This window comes from Hemitrygon akajei, chromosome 2 (genome assembly GCF_048418815.1).
Source record: "Hemitrygon akajei chromosome 2, sHemAka1.3, whole genome shotgun sequence".
NCBI lineage: Eukaryota > Metazoa > Chordata > Chondrichthyes > Myliobatiformes > Dasyatidae > Hemitrygon > Hemitrygon akajei.
The window spans coordinates 1549757-1576503 of NC_133125.1; the positions used below are offsets into that span (position 1 = coordinate 1549757).

The window sequence follows — 26747 nt, forward strand, 5'->3', positions numbered from 1 at the left end:
TAAAGATTAATTTGCAGGTTGAGTTTGTGGTGAGGAAGTCGAATGCACTTGAGAGGATTAGGAAGTAATGTTGAGGCTTTAAAAGGCACTGGTGAAGCCTCACTTGGAAAATTGTGAGTTTTTGGCCTCTTATCTTAGAAAGGATATGCTGACATTGATTCAGAGAATGTTCACTAGAATGATTCCTGTTACAAAAAGATTAACATACGAGGACTGATTGATAGCTCTGGGTCTGTTTTCACTGGAAGTCAGAAGAATGAAGGGGGATCTTATCGAACATTGAAAGGCATTGATTAGAGTGGACATGGACAGGATGTTTCCTATGGAGAGTTTAAGATCAGATGGCACAGCCTCAGAAGAGAGGAAAGTCTTTTTAGAACAGAGATGAGGTGGAATTTCTTTTCAGCAGAGTTCAATGAATCTGTGGAATTTGTTGCTATATGCAGCTGTGGACACTAAGTCTTTGAGTATTTAAGACAGAGTTTGATAGATTCTTGATTGATCAGTGCATGAAATCAAGAATCTCCCCGTACCGGGGAGAAGGCAGGAGAATGGGGTTGAGAGGGAACAGATCAGCCATGATGAAATGGCAGAGCAGACTTGATGGGCCAAATGGCCTACTTCTGCTCTTAATATCTTATGGTATTTTGGTCTTAAATATGCTCAATGACCTAGCTTCTGCAGCCCTACATATCATTGAATTCCACAAATTCACCACTTTGTGGGTACAGAAATTCCCCCTCATCTCTGTTCTAAATGGACATTCCTCCATTCTGTGGCTGTGCTCTCTGGTCCAATACTGATCTATTATGGGAAACATCCTCTCCACATCCACTCTGTCTAGGCCTTTCAATAGTCAAATGGTTTCAAAGAGATTCTACCCTAGGTTTCAATGAGATCTTCCCTCATTCTTCTAAACTCTGAGCAGTACAGCCCCAGAGCCATCAAATGCTCCTCATATGTTAACCCGTACATTCCCAGAATCATTCTTGTGAACCTCCTCTGGACTCTCACCAATGTCAGCACATCAATTTCCAAGATGGCGGCACGAGGCAGCTTGCAGCGGCCACTCCGGAGCTGATTATCTGTTATTTGTGAAGCGGGGTGCTGTGCGCAATCATAATCAGATGAAAAACGGACATGGGAGCATGGAGGAACATCTGAAAATCTCCAGGAAGACCTCCTTCATTGCTGTGAGGTCCAGGTCTCTGATGGGAAGAACAGGCCCCCAGTCCTCGGGGTCGCGTTGCCGATGGCTGTTGGCGGGGGCGTCTTAATACGTTCAGCACAGGATGGTGCTCGGAGAGGCTGTGCCGGAGGGGATGGTCGGAGGCTCGGAGGTTCGACGGACTCGGAGTCCGCTGTGGTTGGAGCGCTTTCACTGTGTGCTGTGTCTGCGAGGCTGGGTTCAACGGAGCTTTCATTGTGTGCTGAGTCTGCGAGGCTGAGTCGGGCAGCGCCATGGAAGTCCATAGCAGGGGTATTTCCTTCTATGGCCGGCGTGGGATGACAAGACTATCGGGACCCTGAGGACTTGTGGAAACTGTGTGGTGGTTTCTTTTGAACTTATAGTCTTATAACATCTTTGGACTATTTTTAATGTGACCATGCTCTGTTTTTTATCAGTTATGTTATTGTTTGCACTGTTGTAACTATATGTTGTAACTATGTGGTTTTGTGCAGGTCTTGTAGCTTTAGTTTTTGGTCTTGTTTTGTCTGGTGGATTTGGAGCTCCTTTCCAGGGAACGTGCTAAGATGGTAGCGCGATATTAATACGCAGCAGCCTCTCCAGACTCTGGATTTGGGGATTGCCAAACGTTATGTGGATGTTCTGGTGTAGTCTGTTTTGTCATGTGCTTTTGTGATATCATTCTGGAGGAACGTTGTCTCATTTTTTAACTGCATTGCATTTGTGGTTTCTAAATGACAATAAACTGAATCTGAATCTTTTCTTAGATAAACAACACAAAACTGCTCACAATACTCAAAGCACAGTCTGACCAATGTCTTATAAATTCTCAATGTCACATTCTTGCTATTATATTCCAGTCTTCTTAAAATGAATGACATGACCATGGTGGGTCTCATCAGCAAGAACGACGAATCAGCATACAGAAAGGAGGTGCAGCAGCTAACGGACTGGTGCAAAGCCAACAACCTGTCTCTGAATGTGAACAAAAGAGATGGTTGTTGACTTCAGGAGGGCATGGAGCGACCATTCTCCGCTGAACAGCGACGGTTCCTCAGTAGAGATCGTTAAGAGCACCAGATTTCTTGGTGTTCACCTGGTGGAGAATCTCACCTGGTCCCTCAACACCAGCTCCATAGCAAAGAAAGCCCAGCAGCGTCTCTATTTTCTGCGAAGGCTGAGGGAAGTCCATCTCCCACCCCCCATCCTCATCACATTCTACAGGGGTTGTATTGAGAGCATCCTGAGCAGCTGCATCACTGCCTGGTTCGGAAATTGCACCATCTTGGATCGCAAGACCGTGCAGCGGATAGTGAGGTCAGCTGAGAAGATCATCGGGGTCTCTCTTTATGGACATTTACGCTACACGTTGCATCCGCAAGGCAAACAGCATTATGAAGGACGCCACGCCCCCCTCATACAAACTCTTCTCCCTCCTGCCATCTGGGAAAAGGCACTGAAGCATTCGGGCTCTCACGACCAGACTGTGCAACAATTTCTTCTCTCAAGCTATCAGACTCCTCAATACCCAGAGACTGGACTGACACCAACGTACTGCCCTCTACTGTGCCTATTGTCTTGTTTATTATTTATTGTAATACCTGCACTGTTTTGTGCACTTTATGTAGTCCTGGGTAGGTCTGTAGTCCGGTGTAGTGTCTTTTTTTCCGTGTTGTTTTCACATCGTTCAGTGTAGCTTTTGTACTATTTCTTGTAGCACCATGGTTCTGAAAAACGCTGTCTTGTTTTTACTGTGTAGTGTACCAGCTGTTATGGTCGAAATGACAATAAAAAGTGATTTGACTTGACTTGAAACTTACTGCCCTCTACTGTGCCAATTGTCTTGCTTATTACAGTATTTATTGTAGTCTGCACTGTTTTGTGCACTTTATGCAGTCCTGGGTAGGTCTGTAGTCTAGTGTAGTTTTTTTTTTGTCTGCATTGTTTTTACATAGTTCAGTGTAGTTTTTGTACTGTTTCATGTAGCGCCATGCTCCTGAAAAACATTGTTTCATTTTTACTGTGTACTGTACCAGCAGTTATGGTTGAAATAACAATAAAAAATGACTTGACTTGACTTGAACATTGCATTTGCCTTCCTTACCACAAACTCAACCTGTATGTTAAGCTTCAGGGAATCCTGCACAAGAACTCAACTCCTAAGTCCCTTTGCACCTCTGACTTTTGAATTTTCTCTCTGTTTAGAAAATAGTCTACACCTTTATTCATTTGACCAAAATGCATGACCATATACTTCCCAACACTATACTCCATCTAACACTTCTGTGCCTATTCTCCCAATCAATCCAAGTCCTTCTGCTGACTGCCTGTTTCCTCAACCCCACCTGTCTACGCATCAACTGCAAAAGTGACCAAAAAGCCATCAATTCCATCATCCATATCATTGACATGTAACATGAAAAGATTGGGTTCTAATACCGGCCCCAGATGGAACACTAGTTGTCACTAGCAGCCAATCAGAAAAGGTGCTCTTTATTTTGACTCTCTGCATCCTGCCAATGTCAATCAATGCTTGCATCGTTCCGGTAAACATTTGAAGCAGCCTCCTGTTTAGCACCTTGTTAAAAGCTTTCTAAAAATGCAAAACACAAGAACTTCTGCAGATGCAGGAAATCTAAGGTAAAATGCTGGAGGAACTCAGTAGGTCGGGCAGCATACATTTTGGTTCAAGACCCTTCTTCAGGACCTGCTGAGTTCCTCCAGCATTTTGTGTGTGTTATACCCAAAAATCCACCTGTCAAAACACAGCTCCTCACATTCTTTCTACATCTACCTTGATACTTCAATTTTTCTCTCATTTCCTTCCCATATCCCCATAACTTCTCTCTCACTTTATCCATGGAATCCACTTTCTGTTCCACGGACCATATTCACACTAAACCACCCTTCTCTAATGCGCCTTCTAGGGACAACTGATACAGAAAATCCTTCAAAATCTAAAGCTTGCTGGAAATCTGAATTAGAAACACTGACAATAGGATATGTTCTGCAGTGTGCAGAACAAGGAAAAAAATCATATAACCATCAATTGAAAACATTCTTCCAGACAGGAGGAAATTTTAACTTTCCAAATTAACGTCCAGCTTTCCTACATCCCTACCTCTGACAGCATCAAAGTCAAAAATAAATTCACGTCTAGCAAAAAAAATCCACAGTAAATCACTCTGAATCTCATAGTAAATCACCCAGTCTCACGTCCTCCACAGTAAATGACCCAGACTCTCACAGTACCCCATAGTAAATCACCACAACCCTCAGGGTACCCCAGAGTTAATCACGCAGACTCCCATGGATCCCCACAGCAAATCATCGAGTCTCACAGCACCCCACAGTAAATCACCCAGACTCTCACAGTACCCCATAGTAAATTACCCACTCTCACAATCATCCAGACTCACACAGTAGCCCATATTAAATCACCCAGACTCTCACAGTATATCATCCAGACTCTCAGGGTACCTCATGGTGAATCACGTAGACTCCCACAGTAAATCACCCAAACTGTGGTAGTATCCCATAGTAAATCAAGTCCAGCCCTGTCAATGGACTTTTTTAACAAGCCATCAAAGATGCTGAAGTAGAACTATACAGCAATGATGCCCTTAAATTCTACATATTTAAAAACTGTCATAACTGGAGCCTGGAGGAAGTTAATGGCCCTTTGCTGTGAGAAAATCCAATGTTACAATTTGATTTTTCCTGCCATCTGGGAGATTGATAGGTATTGTCTGGTTTTGCAGATTTACCAGCTTACATACAATAGAAGTCCAAGCCTTCCCTTACGCAAGCAGATATCCTTGGAATGACTTGTCAAGTTTCTATAGAAAAGCATCATTTACACTGGATTAGAGACCAATGACTACCAGGGAGAGTCCACAGATCTCTGACCGGAGAAGATAAGTGACAACTCGTACTTGAGACAGGAGGATTTCCAAACAAAAAGTGTACTCTGTCACAGAAAAAGATATTTGGGAATTTGGTCAAAAATATAGTTTGAGTATTATGAAGGATGCTTGGGGAAGTGATGGAGAGGTTTACAGAAGGAAACTCAAATTGAAAGCAGCAGTAAACAGGCTGACAAAGGAGCATTAAAATCAGAATGTCCAAGAGGACTGAATTAGGTGGGTGCAGATATGAGATGGCTTACAAAGACTACAGAAGCAAAGACACCATTGGACATTTAGATAGCATTCAGTGGCTGCATACGTTGGTCAAAAGGGTTCATTCACTTGGCATTCAAGATGGGGAAGTACTGTAGATTTGTGGAAGAAGCCGGAGAGTGATAGTAGATAGTTGCCTCTCTGACTGGAGGCCTGTGACTAGGGAAGTACCACAGGGATCGGTGCTGGGACTTCTGTTGTTTGTCATTTATTTCAATGATCTGGATGATAATGTGGTAAAGTGGATCAGCAAATTTGCAGATGACACCAAGATTAGGCGTGTAGTGGATATCAAGGAATACTATCAAAGCTTGCAGTGAGATCTAGACCAGCTGAAAAAAAGGATTCAAAACAGCAGATAGAATTTAATGCAGATAAGTGTGAGGTGTTGCACTTTGGGAGAACCAACCAGGGTAGGTCTTACACAGTGAACGGTCGAGCACTGCGAAATGTGGTAAAACAAAGGGATCTGGGAATACAGGTACATAATTTATTGGAAGTGGTGCAGGTACTGTGGACAAGATTGTAAAGAGAGCTTTTGAACATTGGCCTGCATAAATCAATGTATTGAGTCCAGGGATTGGGATGTTCTGCTGAAATTGTATAAGACATTGGTGAAGTCTAACTGTGCAGTTTTGGTCACCTACCTACAGGAAAGATGTAAATAAGATTGAAAGATTGCAGAGAAAATTTGCAAAGATATTGCCCGGACTTGAGGGCCCCAGTTATAGGGAAAGGTTGAATATGTTAGGAGTTTCTTCCCTGGAACGTGGAAGTTTGATGGGAGGTTTAATAGAGATATACAAGATTGTGAGGGGTATGTTGTGTTCAATATTGTCTACCACTACAAGATACTGTGGGCCAAAGAGCCTGTATTGTGCTGTAGGTTTTCTAAATAGTTAAGGTAAATGCAAGCAGGCTTTTTGCACTGAGGTTGGATGAGTCTACAACTAGCAGTCATGTGTGAGGGTGAAAAGTGAAATATTTAAAGGGAACATGACAGGGAACATCTTCACTCAGAGGGTCATGAGAGTGTGGAATGAGCTGCCAGCACAAGTGGTGCGTGCAAACTCAATTTCAAAATTTATGAGGTTTGGATAGGTACAAGGATGGTTGGGCTCTGGTCCCGGTGCAGGTCAATATGAGTAGGCGATTTAAATGGTTCAGCATGGACTAGATGGGCTGAGTGGCCCATTTCTGTGCTGTAGTGTTTTATGACTCCATGATCTGCAGTGGCAAGGACAATGGCAGGCATAGAGATACTGTAGCTTTCAGAGCCACATCTGCACTTCTACAGAGTGTTGTTGCAGGAAAGCAACATCCATCATCAGAGAAACCCACTACTCAGGTCATGCTCCCTTGCTGCTGCCATCAGGTAGAAGGTACAGGAGCCTTAGGACTCACACCACCAGGTTCAGGAACAGTTATCCATCCGGCTCTTGAACCAAAATTTTCACTCAAGTCAAGTCACTTTTATTGTCATTTCGACCATAACAGGACAATAGGGCAAGGTGTCAGTCCAGGCTCTGGGTATTGAAGAGTCTGATAGCCTGGGAGAAGAAACTGTTACATAGTGTGGTCATGAGAGCCCAAATGCTTCAGTGCCTTTTCCCAGACGGCAGGAGGGAGAAGAGTTTGTATGAGGGGTGCATGGGGTCCTTCATAATGCTGTTTACTTTGCGGATGCAGCGTGTAGTGTAAATGTCCGTGATGGTGGGAAGAGAGCCCCCGATGATCTTCTCAGCTGACCTCACTATCCGCTGCAGGGTCTTGCGATCCAAGATGGAGCAATTTCCGAACCAGGCAGTGATGCAGCTGCTCAGGATGCTCTCAATACAACCCCTGTAGAATGTGATGAGGATGGGGGGTGGGAGATGGACTTTCCTCAGCCTTCGCAGAAAGTAGAGACGCTGCTGGGCTTTCTTTGCTATGGAGCTGGTGTTGAGGGACCAGGTGAGATTCTCTGCCAGGTGAACACCAAGAAATTTGGTGCTCTTAACGATCTCTACCGAGGAGACGTTGATGTCAGCAGGGAGTGGTCGCTCCGTGCCCTCCTAAAGTCAACAACCATCTCTTTTGTTTTGTTAGCTGCTGCACTTCCTCTCTGTAAGCTGACTCGTCATTCTTGCTGATGAGACCCACCACAGTCGTGTCATTGGCGAACTTGATGATGTGGTTCGAGCTGTGTGTTGCAGCAGTCATGGGTCAGCAGAGTGAACAGCAGTGGACTGAGCACACAGCCCTGGTGGGACTCCGTGCTCAGTGTGATGGTGTTGGAGATGCTGCTCCCGATCCGGACTGACTGAGGTCTCCCAGTCAGGAAGTCTAGGATCCAGTTGCAGAGGGAGGTGTTCAGACCCAGTAGGCTCAGCTTTCCAGTCAGTTTCTGAAGGATGATTGTATTGAATGTTGAACTAAAGTCTATGAACAGCATCTGAACGTATGTGTCTTTTTTGTCCAAGTGGGTTAGGGCCAGGTGGAGGGTGGTGGCAATTGCGTCATCTGTTGAGCAGTTGGGACGGTACACAAACTGCAGGGGGTCCAGTGAGGGGGGCAGCAGGGTCTTGATATGCCTCATGACGAGCCTCTCAAAACACTTCATGATGATGGATGTAAGTGCAACGGGACGGTAGTCATTTAGGCAGGACACTGAAGACTTCTTCGGCACGGGGACGATGGTGGCGGCCTTGAAGCACGTTGGAACGGTGTCGCTGCTCAGGGAGATGTTGAAATTGTCAGTGAGAACATCTGCTAGCTGGTCTGCACATCCTCTGAGCACGCTACCAGGAATGTTGTCTGGTCCAGCAGCCTTCCATGGGTTGACCCTGCACAGGGTTCTTCTCACATCGGCCATGGTGAGACACAGCACCTGGTCATTTGTAGGAAGGGTGGACTTCCTTGCCGCCACGTCATTTTCCGCCTCAAACTGAGCGTAGAGGTTATTCAGCGCATTTGGGAGGGAGGCATCACCTGCACAGTCAGGTGATGTTGTCTTGTAATTGGTGACGTCCTGGATGCCCTTTCACATGCGCCACGTGTCACCACTGTCCTGGAAGTGGCTGTGGATTCGCTAGGCATGTGCACGCTTTGCCCCTCTGATGGTTCGGGACAGTTTGGCCCTTGCTGTTGTCAGAGCTGCCTTGTCGCCTGCTCTGAAGGCGGAGTCACGGGTCCTCAGCAGTGCACGCACCTCCACGGTCATCCATGGCTTCTGGTTAGTGTGTATAATGATGATCTTGGACAGAGTAACATCATCAATGCACTTGCTGATGTAGCTGGTCACTGATGCTGTGTACTCCTCTAAGCTGGTAGAGTCGCCATCGGTTGCAGCCTCCCTGAACATGTGCCAGTCAGTGTTCTCAAAGCAGTCTTGAAGAACAGAGATGGCTCCTGCTGGCCAGGTTTTCACCTGCTTCTGAACTGGTCTGGAGCGCCTGACGAGCGGTCTGTATGCTGGGATTAGCATAACAGAGATGTGGTCTGAGTAACCGAGGTGGGGGTGGGGCTCCGCCCGGTACGCATTGGGGATGTTTGTATAAACTAGGTCCAACGCATTCTCCTCCTTCGTTGCAAGTCCACAATACTGATGGAATTTGGGGAGCACTGACTTAAGGTTCGCGTGGTTAAAATCACCGGCGACAATAAGCAGTCCATCAGGGTGTGTGTTCTGCATTTCACTAATAGCCCTGGACAATTCACAGCACGCCTCCTTAGCATTAGCGCTGGGGGGAATGTACACACTGAATATAAGGACAGAGGTGAATTCCTGTGGCAAACAAAATGGTCTGCATCTAACAGCCACAAACTCCACTAGCGATGAGCAGTGTTTGGAAAACAGCACAGAGTTCTTACACCATTCCGTGGTGATGTAAATACACACACCACCACCGCGAGTCTTACCGGAGAGAGCTGAATCCCTGTCCGCACGAAACGAGGCGAGCCCGTCTAGCTGAATGGCAGCGTCCGAAATTCCCTCAGTGAGCCATGTTTCTGTGAAGAGATACACAGAGCAAACTCTGTACTCCTGCCAAGTATTTCGTTGGAGTCGGATGTTGTCCAATTTATTGTCCAGGGAGCGGACATTGGAGAGCAGAATGGACGGGAGAGCCGGCTGGATAGGGTTTGCTTTTTGCCTGGCACGGACCCCTGTCCACTTGCCTCGCTTCCACTTCCTCACACACCACTTACGACGTCTCCATCTCCGGCTCCCAGCATCAGGTGATTCCGAGAAATGTAGGCCTGTCCCCCTCAGCAAGCCGAGGTTGCGTAATTCAGCCAGCAGATCTTTGTGAAGGTTTGTTTTTGGGCGATCTCTGTATTGTAGTAGTATCTGGCGATGGTAGATAGTTGCTCTGTTATCCATGTGCCCTATTCGAAAATTGTGTATCAAACTTAAATTAGAAAATTAAAGTAACACCAGGTCTGAAAGGCTGCTGCTGCCGTGCCGTGCCGCCTCATGGGACTCACCCTAACACTGACTGTTTCCACAACCTATGGACTTACTTTCAAGGACTCTTCATGTTTTCAATATTTATTACTTATTAATTTGTTATATTATTTTCCTTTTATACTTACATAGATTTTTCTTTTTTGCCCTGTTGCATGTGGCCTCTCACTGACTCTACTATAGTTATTGGATTTACTGAGTATGCCGTCAAGAAAACAAATCACAGGGTGATATATATGGTGATATATATGTAATTTGATAATAAATCTACTTTGAACTTTGAGGACTGCAGAGGCAAGGACAACGATGTACATGGAGATAGTTTACAGGAGCTGCAAAGACGAGAACAACGATGGACATGGAAATTGCTTACAGAGGCTGTAGAGACAAAGGCATCGATGGACATGGAGATACCTTACAGAGGCTGCAGAGACAAGGATAATGATGGACATGGAGGTAAGAACAATGATGGACTTGAAAACAAGGGCAATGACTTAAAAATTGAACAGTGACAGAGTTGGAACAAATCTGGGCATTGAGTATAGGAGTTGCAGATAAAAATTTGTGCCAAAATGGGCGCCTTCATATTTTGCCACCACTTGCCAGTTCTTTACCTCTAGCTACCTACATCCTTATGTAGCTTCATAACTAACTTCCTAACCTATCTTCAATAAATTTAACTCTCATACATCTCATGATCTTAAACAAGATATTTTTGAAAATGTAAACAAGTCAGGGTCCCAAATTTAATTCTGTGGTATACCATTTATTAAATCGATGCACTTATGCATCTTCCGATTTCCTTCTGGGCCAGTCAATCTTCCAGCAACACCGATACATTCACTTTTTCTACCATCCACAGGGAGAGCTGTTGAGAGGCCTGAGAGAACCCACAAAACAGGCCAAGACTACTTAACCTCTGGTCACATAATTTATTCTCTACTCTGGGAACCAAAATGGTAAATCTCTGCTGTTTCCCCCTTCCACACAAATATCCTTATTTTGGCAATCAAGACGAAGCAGAGATTAATTCAGACAACAGAAAATATTTGCCTAAATGCAAAATATTTAGATATTAACATTCAAAAGCAATCCTAAGCTTTCCGTCTTCACACATCCATGAAACACCATCCAGCACGATGAATCACAGCTAAATTATCCAATGTCTGTAACAAAATCCAGTGGAAGTGAAGTTCTGGAATATTGATGATCAGAGAGAACTGAAAGCAATGATCAGAAGATTAGAAACAAATTAACATGAAATTTACATTTGAACTGCATGCAGGCCTGTTGAGGTAACACGCTTAATAAGTTCCACCCACTTTAAAGCTCTAATCAGTCACACCTTCAGCTGCTCTGAGAACCCATAGGAAGGTAAACATTCTCACCAGCTGTCATACCTGCCGATTGAAAAACAAGTGTGGTCTGGAATGGTTACTGTCCACACGAAGGTGTACACTTCATAATGGCAAACCATAATTCCATCCCAACAAACAGAGGGGCAAAATATTTTTTCAATCATACCAGATATAAGCTCTGCCTTAAGCTCAAAGGGAAACATCCTTGCAATCTCCCAGTTTCAGAAAGTATAACAAACAATCTCAACCCAACGCTTTACCACTGCAGTAAATCTTGAAAAATTCAGCAGACTTGGCACCATTGTAAGTTAAACCAAACACCATAAGAGTATTAAGACACAAGAGCAGAATTAGGCTATTCTGCCCTTCAACTCTATGGCTGATTTATTATCCCTCTCCCAACTTCTCCTGATAACATTTGACATCCTGACTAATCAAGAACCTATCAACCTCTGCTTAAAATATACCTAATAACTTGGTCTCCACAATGAATTCCACCGAATCACCACCCCTTGGCGAAAGATATACCTCCTTATTTCCGTTCTAAATGGACGTCCCTCTATTCTGAGGTTGTGTCCTCTGGTCCTAGACTCATCTGTTTTCTGTAGGCTTTTCAATATGCAATAGGTTTCAATGAGATTCCCCCCACATTCTTCTAAACTAGTGCTTCTCAACGTGGGATATACGCCCCAGCATGGGACCATGCCGGATTTCATACGGACCTCAAGTAAAAATATGAAACTGAGGCCCGTATGAAACCCAGTTTCTAAACGGGCCATGATAAGTTTACTACAGGTAGTCCCCGAGTTACGAACGTCCAACTTATGGACAACTCGTACTTACGAACCGAGGAAGGAGAATGCCGTCTGCCATTTTAAGTCAGATCACGACTCCGTCCACCATTTTAAGTCGTTGCTGTTGACACTGTGTTGAGTGTTTAACTTTGTACTTGGCTTAAATTTTTCTTAGTAAGATTCACCCTGACCCCGCCACCCTCCATTCTAGTCAGCTGGTGGCACAGTGAGATCAGCGCTGGGCTGGAGAGTGGAGGTTCCCAAGTTCGATTTAGTGACAGACCGCTCCCGTTCCAGGTTGATGTCGATCCAGTGATTCCCGTACCATCCATGCCAGGTTCATGTCGAGCTCGCAACTCGACCTCATTAAAAAAAAACACTGCCACCTCCAGTTTAAATTCCCATGCGGAATATTGTGGAGGATCAAATACCCAAACCCAGCACAGCCCCCACTTGTCCCATTTAACCTTCTCAGTGCGGACCTGGGGAATTCAGTGCGGACCCGGGGAATTCAGTCCGGTGGTCCTTAGGACCCAGCAGACCTCGGGAGTCAGCGGAGCTCAGGACCCGCCGCCCGCAGTGTTTCTGTTCCATTGAGGGGAAGCGATCGCGATTGAAAATAAAGTGGAAATAATAAAGCGTTTGGAAAGAGGTGAAACACCATTGGTCATTGGAAAAGCATTAGGCTATAGTCGGTCAACGATCAATTTTAAAGGATAATGGATAAAATGAGAATAATGGAGCATGTGAAAGGCCCTGCCCCGATGAAAGCTACGATTATTACTAAGCAACACAGTAATTTAATTATTGGAATACATACATTTCTTAAGTGTTTTATATGCATAGAAAGGCAAAATATATACTATATACTAAGACAAATGTTTGACTAACTGATGCTAAATAAAACCGGATGTACTTGTTCCGACTTATGCACAAATCCAACTTAAAGACGGACTCAGGAATGGAACTCGTACTTAACCCGGGGACTGCCTGTATTTTAATGGAGTATTACTAAAATATATAAATAAAAATAAAAATGAATATATGTCATTCTATTGGAATGCTGAATGAAATCAATGAGAAAATATGCAAATGTGGCAGCAAACCAGCTTATGTACGTGTGCGTGTGTGTGGGGTGGGGTTGCAGCATGTCGATCGTTATATCTGCTGCTGATTAACCACGCACATATCACCGTTCACACACTGGTGGACTGCCCGCTGAGCCCCGTTCCACACCCTGCCTACATACAGTGAGCAGGCAGGCGTGACCCAGCAGGATACTCTGCAATGTGCTCCACCAACACATTATTATAAGTTATGATTATTTTGTTATAGAAAGTTACATGTTAATAGGGAAGCTTTCACAACTAATTCCAACTGAAAGATTGTCAACAGTTGCCAGGTTTTCCATATCAAAACCCTAATCAGAAGGGGATTAAGATGGAAAGCCTGGTATGGCCAATGTTGTAGTAATATAATTAAATATTGTGGGATTGAGTTTTGGAGCTGAGGGGTAATGCTGCAGCTATATAGGACCCTGGTCAGACCCCACTTGGAGTACTGTGCTCAGTTCTGGTTGCCTCACTGTAGGAAGGATGTGGAAACTATTGAAAGGGTGCAGAGGAGATTTACAAGGATGTTGCTTGGATTGGGGAGCATGCCTTATGACAATAGGTTGAGTGAACTCGACCTTTTCTCCTTGGAGCGACGGAGGATGAGAGGTGACCTGATAAAGGTGTATAAGATGATGAGAGACATTGATTGTGTGGATAGTCAGAGGCATTTTCCCAGGACTGAAATGGATAGCACAAGAGGGCAGTTTTAAGGTGCATGCAAGTAGGTACAGAGAGGATGTCAGGGGTAAGTTTTTTTTACACAGAGAGTGGTGAGTGCATGAAATGGGCTGCCGGTGACAGTGGTGGAGGCGGGTATGAAAGGGTCTTTTAAGAGACTCCTGGATAGGTATATGGAGCTTAGAAAATTAGAGGGCTATGGGTAACCCTCGGTAATTTCTAAAGTAAGGACATGTTCGGCACAGCTTTGTGGACCAAAGGGCCTGTATTGTGCTGTAGGTTTTCTATTGTTCTAAAATGGTTCTGTGTATCACAAACAAACTGCAGATTGAGCGGGGCAGTCTGCAGCAAGGCCGATCAGCAAGTATGCAGCAGGAGGCTGGTTCTATTTGCCTTCCACCGACCCATGCCTGTCACAATACTTATAAAAACGTTATGTAAGTTATGTAGTTAAGCTGCAGTTATGTAAGTGGGGTCATCTGACAGAAATGGCTAAACTGCAGAGAGGCGAGAACAGGTGAAGCTTAGCACTGCATCACTATCTACCGCTAAAACCTCCATTAAATCCCTGAAACTATATTTTGAAAGGAAGGTCATTTGCTTTTCTCGGTGAGTACACGCTCTTTATTGTCATATCGAATTAGCAAAGATAACAGCATTTTTTAAAAATTGCCAATAAATGAAATTATTTTTAAAAAATACTGCCTACAGAGCTAGTTTTTATACATACAGTTGAAGTCAGAAATTTACATACACTTAGGTTGAAGTCATTAGAACTCATTGTTTAACCACTCCACAGATTTCATATTGAACTATAGTTTTGGCAAGATGTTGAGGACGTCTGCTTTGTGCATGAGACGAGTAATTTTTCCAACAACTATTTACAGACAGATTATTTCACTTTTAATTGACTATATCACAATTCCAGTGGGTCAGAAGTTTACAAAACCTCAGAAAAAAAATTGTAGACCTCCAAAAGTTTGGTTCATCCTTGGGAGCAACTTCCAAATGCCTGAAGCTACCATGTTCATCTGTACAAACAATAGTACGCAAGTATAAACACCATGGAACCACGCAGCTGTCATACCATTCAGGAAGGAGATGCATTCTGTCTCCTAGAGATGAATGTACTTTGGCGCGAAAAGTGCAAATCAATCCCAGAACAACAGCCAAAGGATCTTGTGAAGATGCTGGAGGTACAGGTAGACAAGTATCTATATCCACAGTAAAACGAGTCCTATATTGACATAACCTGAAAGGCTGCTCAGCAAGGAAGAAGCCACTGCTCCAAAACCATGATAAAAAGGCCAGACTACAGTTTGCAAGTGCACATGGGGACAAAGATCTTACTTTTTGGAGAACTGTCCTCTGGTCTGATGAAACAAAAATTGAACTGTTTGGCCATAATGACCATCATTATGTTTAGAGGAAAAAGGGTGAGGCTTGCAAGCCGAAGAACACCATCCCAACTGTGAAGCATGGGGGTGGCATCATGAATCTCGTGACAAGTTGAAAAGGACCAGCAAAAAATGAAACACACCTGGAATCTGGTTTACTATAAATTAAGACTATATTTATTTCTATTACGAATTCATATCATTAAAACCAGATAATATGATACAGGTTATAAATTATTATATATATCTCCGCAAATGTGTGTGCGGATACAAAAAAAAAGTCCCAGAAGTAGATATCAGTCTTACGGTGTCAGGTAAGTTTAAGCAGTTCAATTCACTTTGTGTTGCATTGAGTTGAATTGATGGAGAGAGAGAGAAAGAGAGAATTAATTGAGTCGTTGTTTAAATTGGCAGCTTTAGTTGTTCTTGCTTCCGAAGTCTTTAGAGTCACTTCGTGTGAACCCCACACAAGACACAGACAGACAGAGCCCCTTCTAGGGAACGGTCTACTAACCAACAGCATGGGTTCACCACCAGCAGACCCCCCCCACAAGCAAAAAAGCTCTTAACCACACTGGTAATCACAGATCAAAATTAATCGGTCCGTGGCCTCCACCCTTGTGGTGGTCTTAAACTCCACCAGTGGTTTCTCGGGTAGCTTCCGCACTTCTCCCGTGTCATGTCTCCTCTGCCGTTATCAGACCAACGCCTCAACTTTTATATTCCATCCGGAATTCCAACCGTCCGTTAGCTCAACCGCTCTGAGCTGTTACCATGGTGACTTCCCAACTCGAGTCTCAGCTGGTGCCGTACTCTCTCTCTCTCTCTCAAGGTTACAATTAAAAGTGTTATCAAAACCAAGTCAGAGTGATCTCTCTTTTAATTGCCTCCTTGTTCATTAGACTGCTGAATTTTCTAGCAGTTTCTCACCTGCGTGACAGGTGGCAGAATCATGTTGTGGGGGTGCTTTGCTGCAGGAGGGACTGGTGCACTTCACAAAATAGATGGCATCATGAGGAAGGAAAATTATGTGGATATATTGAAGCAACATCTCAAGACATCAGCCAGGAAGTTAAAGCTTGGTTGCAAAATGGGTCTTCCAAATGGACAATGACCCCAAGCATACCTCCAAAGTTGTGGCAAAATTGCTTAAGGACAACAAAGTCAAGGTATTGAAGTGGCCATCACAAAGCCCTGACCTCAATCCAATAGAAAATTTGTGGGCAGAACTGAAAAAGCGTGTGCAAGCAAGAAGGCCTAAACCTGACTCAGTTACACCAGTTCCTTCTGGAGAAATGAAACAAAATTCCAGCAACTTATTGTGAGAAGCTTGTGGAAGGCTACCCAAAACGTTTGACCCAAGTTAAACAATTTAAAGGCAATGCTACCAAATACTAACAAAGTGTATGTAAACTTCTAACCCACTGGGAATGTGATGAAAGAAATAAAAGCTGAAATAAATCATTCTCTCTACTATTATTCTGACATTTCACATTCTTAAAATAGTGATCCTAACTGACCTAAGACTGGGAATGTTCTCTAGGATTAAATGTTAGGAATTGTGAAAAACTGAGTTTAAATGTACTTGGTTAAGGTGTATGTAAACTTCTGACTTCAACTGTATATATTCAATATTGATACTCTTTTCAGGTGAGATTATACTCATGATAGTGGTTTTACCCATGGATACTGAGGGAAAGAAAATATGTCCAATCACAAACAAGAGAAAATCTGCAGATGCTGGAAAACCAAGCAACACATACAAAATGCTCAGGAACTCAGCAAGCCAGGCAGCGTCTATGGAAGAGAGTATAGTCGACGTTTTAGGCCGAGACCTTTCATCAGGACTGGAGGGAAAAAAAAGATGAGGAGTCAGAGTTAGAAGGTGCGGGAGGGGAGGAAAAAACACAAGGTGTTAGGTGAAACTGGTTGGGGGAGAGGTGAAGTAAAGAGCTGGGAAGTTGATTGGTGAAATAGATACAGGGCTGGAGAATGGGGAATCTGATAGGTGAGGACAGAAGACCATGAAAGAATGAAAAGGGGAAGGAGCACCAGAGGGAGGTGATGGGCAAGTAAGGAGATAAGGTGAGAGAGGGAAATAGCAATGGGGAATGGTGAATGAGGTGGTGGGGAGGGAGCATTGCCGGAGTTTGAGAAATCGATGATCATGCCATCAGCCATCAGGTTGGAGGTTACCCAGATGGAATACAAGGCGTTGCTCCTCCAACTTGACAAACGCGGAGGCCATGGCCTGACATGTCAGAATGGGACCCCTACAAAGCACTGGTTTGCACTAGTTCAAACTAATATGGCAGGGGAATGGAAACCAGTATGATAGAGCTGACAATCAGCTTGCAGGTTTACAAGTAGATGATGGATGTAACATGAAAGTAAGGAAGTGCGAGCCAATGATTGGGTACAAATGCAGATAGTTTAAAGAGTTAAATTATATCACAAAGGCAAATTCAAAAGGATGAAGAATGAGGATTGAAGGTGCTGAATGTAAATGGACGTAGCATTTGGAATAAAATGAACGAATTTGTGGCGCAATTAGAGATTGGTCAGTATGATGTTGCTGAAAGAAGATCATCATTAGAAGCTTAATATCAAAGGGTATACTTTGTATCAAAAAGGCCAGGCAGGAAGGCAGGGGTGGTGGTGTGGCTCTGTTGGTAAGAGATGGAATTACATCTTTAGAAAGAGGTGACATAAGGTCAGAGAATGTTGAATCTTTGTGGGTGGAGTTAGAAACTGCAAGGATAAAAAATACTATTATGGGAATAATACATAGACCTCCAAATAGTAGCCAAGATGTGGGGTTGAGATTACAAAGGGAGCTGAAAAAAGCATGTAATAAGAGTCATGACACAATAGTAATGGGGACTTCAATATGCAAGGGGATTGGGAAAATCAGATTGGTATCAGATCATAAGAGAAGGAATTTGTTGAATACTTATGAGGTGGTTTTTTTAGAGCAGCTTGTGCTTCAGCCTACCCAGAGAAAGGTTATCTTAAATTGGGGGTTGTGTAATAATCCAGATTTTATGAGGGAGGTAAAGGAACACTTAGGAAACAGTGATCTCAACATTCATACTGCAAGTTGAGAGGAGGAAGCACAACTCACACGTATCAGTATCGCAATGGAACAAAGGGAATTACAGAGATGTAAGAGAGGAGCTTGCCCAGGTGGATTGGAGGGGGATATTGGCCAGGATGACAGCAGAGAAGAGGTGGCAGAGGTTTCTGGAAATAGTTCACAAGACGCAGGATAGATATGTCCCACAGAGGAAGAAGTTCTCAAATGGCAGGGATAGGCAACCATGGCTGACAAGGGAAGTTAAGGGCTGCATAAAAGTCAAGGAAAGGGTATATAATGTAACAAAAGTGAGTGGGAAGTCAGATGATTGGAAAGTTTTCAAATTCCAACAAAAAAGCCTTAAGAAGGGGAAAAGACTAAATGTGAGGGCAAACAAGCCAATAATATAAAGCAGGATACTAAAAGTTTTTTCAGTTATATAAAGAGTAAAAGAGGTGGGTGTCGATATTGGACCACTGGAAAATGATGCTGGTGAGTTAGTAATGGGGGTCAAAGAAATGACAGATGAACTTACACAAGTCTTTACTGTGGAAGACACCAGCAGTGTGCCAGAGGTCCGTAAGTGTCAGGGAGCAGGAGTGAATGACATTGCTATTACAAAGGAAAAAGTGCTACACAAACTCAAAGGTCTTAAGGTGGATAAGTCACCTGGGCCAGATGGACTACATCACAGAGTCCTGAGAGAAGATGCTGAAGAGATAACGGATGCACTGGTCATGATCTTTCAAGAATCACTTCATTCTGGGTTGGTTCCAGAGGACTGGAAAATTGCAAATGTCACTCCACTCTTGAAGGAGAGAGGAAGACAAAAGAAAGGAAATTATAGGCCAGTTAGCCTAACCTCAGTGGTTGGAAAAGTGTTGGAGTCCAATATTAAGGGTGAGGTTTCAGGTTACTTGGAGTCTAATGATGAAATAAGTCAAAGTCAGCATGGTTTCTGTAAAGGGAAATCTTGCCTGACAAATCTGTTAAGAGTTCTTCAAATTAACCTGCACAAGGACTCCCAAATCCCTCTGCATCTGCGATTTCAGAACTTACTCCCTATTTTAAAAGTAGTCTACATCTTTAATCTTTCTGCCACAGTGCATGACCATATAGTGTATTCCATCTGTCTCTTCTCATCTTAAAATCCACAGGGCAACATAGACCTCACTCCCCCAAGTACTCTCCTCAGTTACTACGTCTGAATACTATGGACCCCGATATTCTATAATTTCATTTGACCAGACATGACTGAACAAGAAGACCAGAAAGCGGCACACAGAGGTAAATTACTCAAGACTGAAGGCTAGGTATTTTTAAAGGCTGTAGGGGGAAGGCAGGAGAATACGGTTGTGAAGGATAATAAATCAGCCATGATGGAACAGTGGAGCAGACCCAATGGGCCTATGCCCATGGTTTAATGTTTGGGAGAATAGAGGGGGGCGGTCTCACTGAAACTTATCGAATATTGAATTTTGGAAGGCCCAAATAGAGTGGAAGTGGAGAGAAGGTTATCTTATAGTGGGGGAGTATAGGACCAGAGTGCACAGCCTCAGAACAGAGGGACGTCCTTTTAGCCAGAGGGTGTTGAATGTGTGGAATCCATTGTCTTGGACAGCTATGGAGGCCAAATCATTAGGTACATTTAAAGTGGAGCTTGATAGGTTCCTGATTAGCCAGGTGTCAAATGTTACAGGGACAAGGTGGGAGAATGGGGTTGAGGGGGATAATAAATAGCCATGATGGAATGGAGTGCAACTAAATGGGCTACGTAGCCTAATTCTGCTCCTAATTCAGGGTCTTACATAAGAACATAAGCAGGAGCAGGAGGAGGCCATCTCACCTGTCAAGCCTATTCCGCCATTCAATAAGATCATGGCTGATCTGGCCATGGACTCATCTCCACCTACCTGCCTTTTTCCCCCCATAATTCTTAATTCCCCTACTATGCAAAAATCTATCCAACCTTGTCTTAAATATATTTACAGAGGTAGCCTTCACTGCTTCATTAGACAGAGAATTCCACAGATTCACCATCTCTGGGAAAAACAGTTCCTTCTCATCTCCATCCTAAATCTACTCCCCTGCATCTTGAGGCTAGGTCCCCTAGTTCTAGTCTAACCTACTAGTGGAAACAACTTTACTGCCTCTGTCTTATCTATCCCTTTCATAATTTCATGCTTCTACCAGATCTCCCCTCATTCTTCTGAATTCCAGTGAGTACAGTCCCAGGAGACTCAATCTCTCCTCATAGTCTAACCCCCTCATCTCTGGAATCAACCTGGAGAACCTTCTCTGCACTGCCTCCAACCAGTATATCCTTCCTCAAGCAAGGAGACCAGAAATGGATGCAGTACTCCAGGTGCAGCCTCACTAGTACCCTATACAATTACAGCATAACCTCCCTGCTCTTAAATTCAATCCCTCTAGCAATGAAGGCCAACATTCCATTTGCCTTCTTGAAAGCCTGCTGCACCTGCAAACCAGCCTTATGTGATTCATGCAAAAGCACTCCCAATTCCCTTTGCACATCAGCATGCTGCAGTATTTTTACCATTTAAGTAACAATCTGCTCTTTCATTTTTCCTTCCAAATGGATGACCTCGCATTTATCAACATTGTACTTCCATCCGCCAGACCCTTGCCCACTTACTTAACCTATCTATATCTCTCTGCAGACTCTCCGTATCTTCTGCACAATTTGCTTTTCCACTCAATTTAGTGTCATCAGCAAACTTATATACAATACACTCTGTGCCCTCTTCCAGATTGTTAATGTATATCGTGAACAGCTGCGGACCCAGCGGCACACTGCTCACCACTGATTGCCAACCACAGTAATACCCATGTATCCCAACTCTCTGCTTTCTATTAGTTAACTGATCCTCTATCCTTGCTAATACGTCACCCCCAACTCTATGCATCCTTATCTTATGGATTAAGCTTTTACATGGCACCTTATCGAACACCTTCTGGAAATCCAAGTAAATAATATCCATCTGTACCCCCCCACCATCCACTGCGCTTGTTATATCCTCAAAGAGCTCCAGAAAGTTTGTCAAATGCTCTTGCTGAATCCATGCTGCGTCTCTGTGATGGATCCATTTCTTTCCAGATGCGTTGCTATTTCTTCTTTAATAATAGCTTCAAGTATTTTCCCAACTAGATGTTAAACTAACTGGCCTATAGTTACTTGCCCTTGCTTACATCCTTTTTTGAACAGTAGTGTGACATTCGCCATCTTCCAATCTGCCATGATCTGCCCAGAGTGCAGAGAATTTTGGTAAATCATCACCAAGCCTTGACTATAACTTCTGCCATTTCTTTCAGTACCCTGGGATGCATTCCATCAGGACCAGGGGACTTAGCTATCTTCAGGCCCATAAATTTGCTCAACTCTACCTCTTTATGGCCTAATGTTCTTCTGCAGCATTTCAATAACGCCCTTCTTCCACAGTTCCTGCTCATGTGAATACAAAGGACAGAAATAATAAAAAAAATACTTTCTGAAAAGATTTCTTAGTCTTTTATGTTTAGTAAACTATAAGCTGCAGGTGGAAATTAAGCATTTCACATGTTAATAATGAAGTGAAATTCATGAATATAAAGGGAATAGAGGGATATGGATGATATAAAGAAGAGGAACATTTAGTAAAAACATAAGAGATTCTGCAGACATTGGAAATCCAGAGCAACGCACATAAAATGCTGGAGGAACTCAGCAAATCAGGTAGCAACTATGATAGGAACTAAGCAGTCAATGTTTCAGGCAAAGATCTTTCACTAGACATTTAGTACAAACTGGCATCAAGAACGACGTAACATTGTGGGCCAAATAGCCTAACTACTGCTGTATTATTTTATGATCTATATAAACTAAGATCTGATCTTTTCCCCTCTGCTTTCCTGGGTGTAAAATTTCTACAAGTTTTTCCCTAACTACTCATCCTCTTTTGAGGTCCTAGAACCCTGTATGTTAAATTCTCCTGTCTGTGTAACATGAGAATTGTTCTAGTTTCTGAGCACAAAACTGTTTCAGCATAGCCATCAGGACACAGATTAATTTTCCACCAGCTACCTACCTTCCACTTCAGTCTTCCATACAGGAGGCAGTTGGGAAAATGAAGCTTACCCCGATACACTTCCGATGCCTGTAATGATGCCTCCCGCAGGCACCTCCTCATCTCCGTACAGCTGGTAACCCGCAAATTGGGAAAACTCCAGGAAAGGTGACCTGGCAAACCAAACAAGTTTAACACAAAAGTAATTCTATGGTACTTTTCACTGGTAACACCCTGCCTGGATAATATGCTTCCCGTAGGAGCCTGCCCTACAATGCAACACAATGGTTATTACAAACACAGTAGTGAGCATCTTTTAGAGTAACTCATTGATGCAGTGTTACACAGGCTTGTTCAGGTATGGGTACACTTCTACACTGCACCTCCATTACTAAATAAGCACATACCTCAATGACTTAAGACTCCTTTGTTTCAGTGAAAGACCAAAATTATGATGGAATTAGAAGTCCAATGCACACCAAATTTTTATTTTCATTCACTGCATCAATATACTCAGGGCAAAAACAAAACAGGTATTCTTTCTGAAAGTGTGAAACTTGAATCACAACAAAACTTGATAGAAGAAATATTTAAATAATGGTTTTATTTACTGGCATATTAATGTTAAATTTGAACATAATGGTAATTTGAAGGTAATAGTTTATTGGGTAACCACTACATGTAGCCTGGTAAAGAAGATCCATGGCAATGTGAACAATATTGGGGACTGGTGACAAACATCAGCCTCCCTTCCCTGAGAAACTTTAAGAAAGCTTTTGTATATTTATAACCATCAAAGAATATTCTGATTACCTATTCTAGTCATGTCTCCAAGCATTGGTTATTTGAAAAAAGTAGTAACTCATGAGAAGCTAAATTTTGCTGAGTTTTCAATAATAAACTGATTATCCTCAACTGTATTCATCTTGAGGCTTTTCATTGTACAAGTATCTTTGCATTCTCCTGTACGCGACTGATACTCAATTCTTATGTCAAATAAACATCTAATGCATCATGAGATTGCCATGAATTACAATTTTACACACATATTTTTAATAAAATTGAGCGGCTATATTTCTAAACAACAAATCTGAGAAGGAAACAGAAAATTCTTCATATATTATCTGCACCATAAATCTGTTTTTTAATTCATAGAAATTTAGATCTGCTTTTAAAAGAAATGAAAGTACTTGTTTTATGTTGTGCCTAATGAGAAACAGGTAATCTAGAAGTATTTTACAGAAGGTGTTCAGCTAGAACAATGCATTTAATTAAGTTTATGCAAATAGTAAATTAGATTACTCCTATTTGACTTGCTCAAGACTGAGACAAAGGGGAAGTCTCATGACAGATCCCACAACTGTAAGAATCTGTGAATACACATTGTCCTTCAGAGAAGAAACCATTCACTCACCCCGGATCTAACAATTGGTCAATACGTTCTCTAGGAAGCAACTTTCCTCGGGACATGTGCCTCTGCCGAGCCTTTTCTCCTCCCCCTGTATCATAAATAAAAGGTTACTGTAACAAACGTAACTTGACAAACAAGTCAAAATGAATACAGTGGATTCCGGTTCACTGGGCCACTCATTGGGACAACTTTTAAAGAACAAACACTAATCAAGAAAATAGCTGGGATTCCCTTCACTTATTTGGGACAATACGTTGCTTAATTGGGACAGGCGTTTGTATGGTGGTTAGACACTGCTCCATGCTTAGAGCGAACAGTTTTTAAATAGCATCAGTGGTGTGTGTTTGTGTTCAAAAAGCAGTGATTTTTGTCACTGATAGTGACCAAGAAGTAAGTAGTAAGAAATTCAGAAATGTTTTGCTCACTGCAGTTTCAAGCATTTAGGCTTGGAGATGCCAGAAATGGCTGGGAGTGAAAAATCAAACAATTTTAGTACTTTAGCAAGTTAGGGACTACAAAGAACTTGAAGGTATCCACAGTCATCTTGAATGTTACAATGAAAATGTAGATTTGGAGGATGCAACTGTTGAAAGCATTGCATGAAGGCAGTCCATTATCTGCAATAGATGCTTACACTGATTTTGTTCATTTACAGTCTATCAAATGAACATAGCATGAATTCCTCTGTTGATAACTGTTAGGAACTAAAACACAGTTTTATAATACTGAAGTGTTCTAGTTGTATTGAACTTCACTTAAATACATAATTTGTTACTCAGTTTGCCTTTTTTTATACATTTTAACTATTTCTATGAAACCTCAGCTAATAAGGGCAGCCACTTAAATCAGCCAAAATGTATTTTTCTGATGTGTCGCAATTAACCAGAATCCATTGTATTTTCATCTTGCAAATTACCAAAAACAGCTATTGTAAAAGTTAAAATAGACTCAGAAGTATAAAGGAAAACATCAAATTTGTTCTAAATACCATCAGAGCTGCTCACAGGTGAAGGTATTTTGACTGATTCTAAAAACTCGACCACAATACATTAGACTTGCTGAAAGTTTTTTAAAACATTTGGATCATAAAAGTTTCACTGTGCATGTGCCTACACATGATATTGGCACTTAGTTAAACAATAACTGATTTTAACATAAATCTCTGGGTTTGCTATTTATTCTGGTCCATTATTGTGCATTTGCCATTGAAACTCAGTCGTGTGGAATTGTGTGTGATACAAGGAGCTGAGAGAAACATATGAACTCTAATTCTCCCGATGTCAACAAAATAGCCCGGTGGGAACAGAAGTCCTTCAAAAATAAAAAAAATACTCTAAAGTGTCCACTGTAAAGTTCTGTTCACAAACCACAAATGAGAACACAGAATGCAACTCAAAATCATATCAACCCAGTGACAGACTCACGCCTGTCTCTAAGTGAACATCCCTTAATATGGGTTCAATCATCTGAGCTCGAAAGCCAGATCAATAAACACTGGGAGCAACATAAAATCACCTTTCAGAGACATAAAACCCGACTTGCTCAGGGGAATTGTCCAGACTTAACCATGTCGAAGGAATGCTCCAGAACTAACCCAGTACAGAGAACAGTCACATGTCACTCACCCACTCAGACAGTAATACAGAGAACTGTCACATCACTTGTCCACACAGACAGCAGTACAGGGAACAGTCACACGTCACTCGTCCACACAGACATCAGTACAGAGAACTGTCACGTCACTCTTCCACACAGACAGCAGTAGAGAACTGTCATGTCACTCTTCCACACAGACAGCAGTACAGAGAACTGTCACGTCACTCGTCCACACAGACAGTAATACAGGGAACAGTCACACGTCACTCGTCCACACAGACAGCAGTACAGGGAACAGTCACACGTCACTCGTCCACACAGACAGTAATACAGGGAACAGTCACATGTCACTCGTCCACAGACAATAATACAGGGAACAGTCACACGTCACTCGTCCACACAGACAGCAGTACAGGGAACAGTCACACGTCACTCGTCCACACAGACAGCAGTACAGGGAACAGTCACACGTCACTCGTCCACAGACAATAATACAGGGAACAGTCACACGTCACTCGTCCACACAGACAGTAATACAGGGAACAGTCACATGTCACTCGTCCACACAGACAGCTGTACAGGGAACAGTCACACTTCACTTGTCCACACAGACATCAGTACAGAGAACAGTCACATGTCACTCATCCACACAGACAATAATACAGAGAACAGTCACACGTCACTCGTCCAAACAGACAGCAGTACAGGGAACAGTCATGTCACTCGTCCACACAGACAGCAGTACAGGGAACAGTCACATGTCACTCGTCCAGACAGTAATACAGAGAACAGTCACACCTCACTCATCCACACAGACAATAATACAGAGAACAGTCACACGTCACTCGTCCAAACAGACAGCAGTACAGGGAACAGTCATGTCACTCGTCCACACAGACAGCAGTACAGAGAACTGTCACGTCACTCGTCCACACAGACAGTAATACAGGGAACAGTCACACGTCACTCGTCCACACAGACAGCAGTACAGGGAACAGTCACACGTCACTCGTCCACACAGACAGTAATACAGGGAACAGTCACATGTCACTCGTCCAGACAGTAATACAGAGAACAGTCACGTCACTCGTCCACACAGACAGCAGTACAGGGAACAGTTACATGTCACTCGTCCACACAGACAGTAATACAGGGAACAGTCACACGTCACTCATCCAGACAGTAATACAGAGAACAGTCACGTCACTCGTCCACACGGACAGCAATACAGAGAACAGTCACATGTCATTTGTCCACATGGACAGCAGTACAGAGAACAGTCACACTTCACTCTTCCACACAGACACCAGTACAGGGAACAGTCACACGTCACTCGTCCACACAGGCAGTAGTAGAGAAGACAGACACATCACTCATCCACAGCTCTCAGCAGAACACAATGCTTGGTCTCACCACCCTGCTTTACCCACAAAGCCCTGCA

At 43.0% G+C, this 26747-nt stretch overlaps 1 protein-coding gene across 1 annotated transcript in view; it reads right to left on the reverse strand.

Annotated features, from left to right (window-relative positions):
• The window catches only part of mccc2 (methylcrotonyl-CoA carboxylase subunit 2), a 176452-nt gene that overhangs the window by 129006 nt on the left and 20699 nt on the right, over positions 1–26747 (reverse strand). Inside the window, exons 3-4 of the mRNA XM_073066056.1 lie at positions 23714–23798; positions 22371–22472 (exon numbers count right to left, since the gene is read on the reverse strand). Of these exons, the coding sequence (XP_072922157.1) occupies positions 22371–22472; positions 23714–23798 (187 nt within the window). The remainder of the gene's footprint in view (positions 1–22370; positions 22473–23713; positions 23799–26747) is intronic.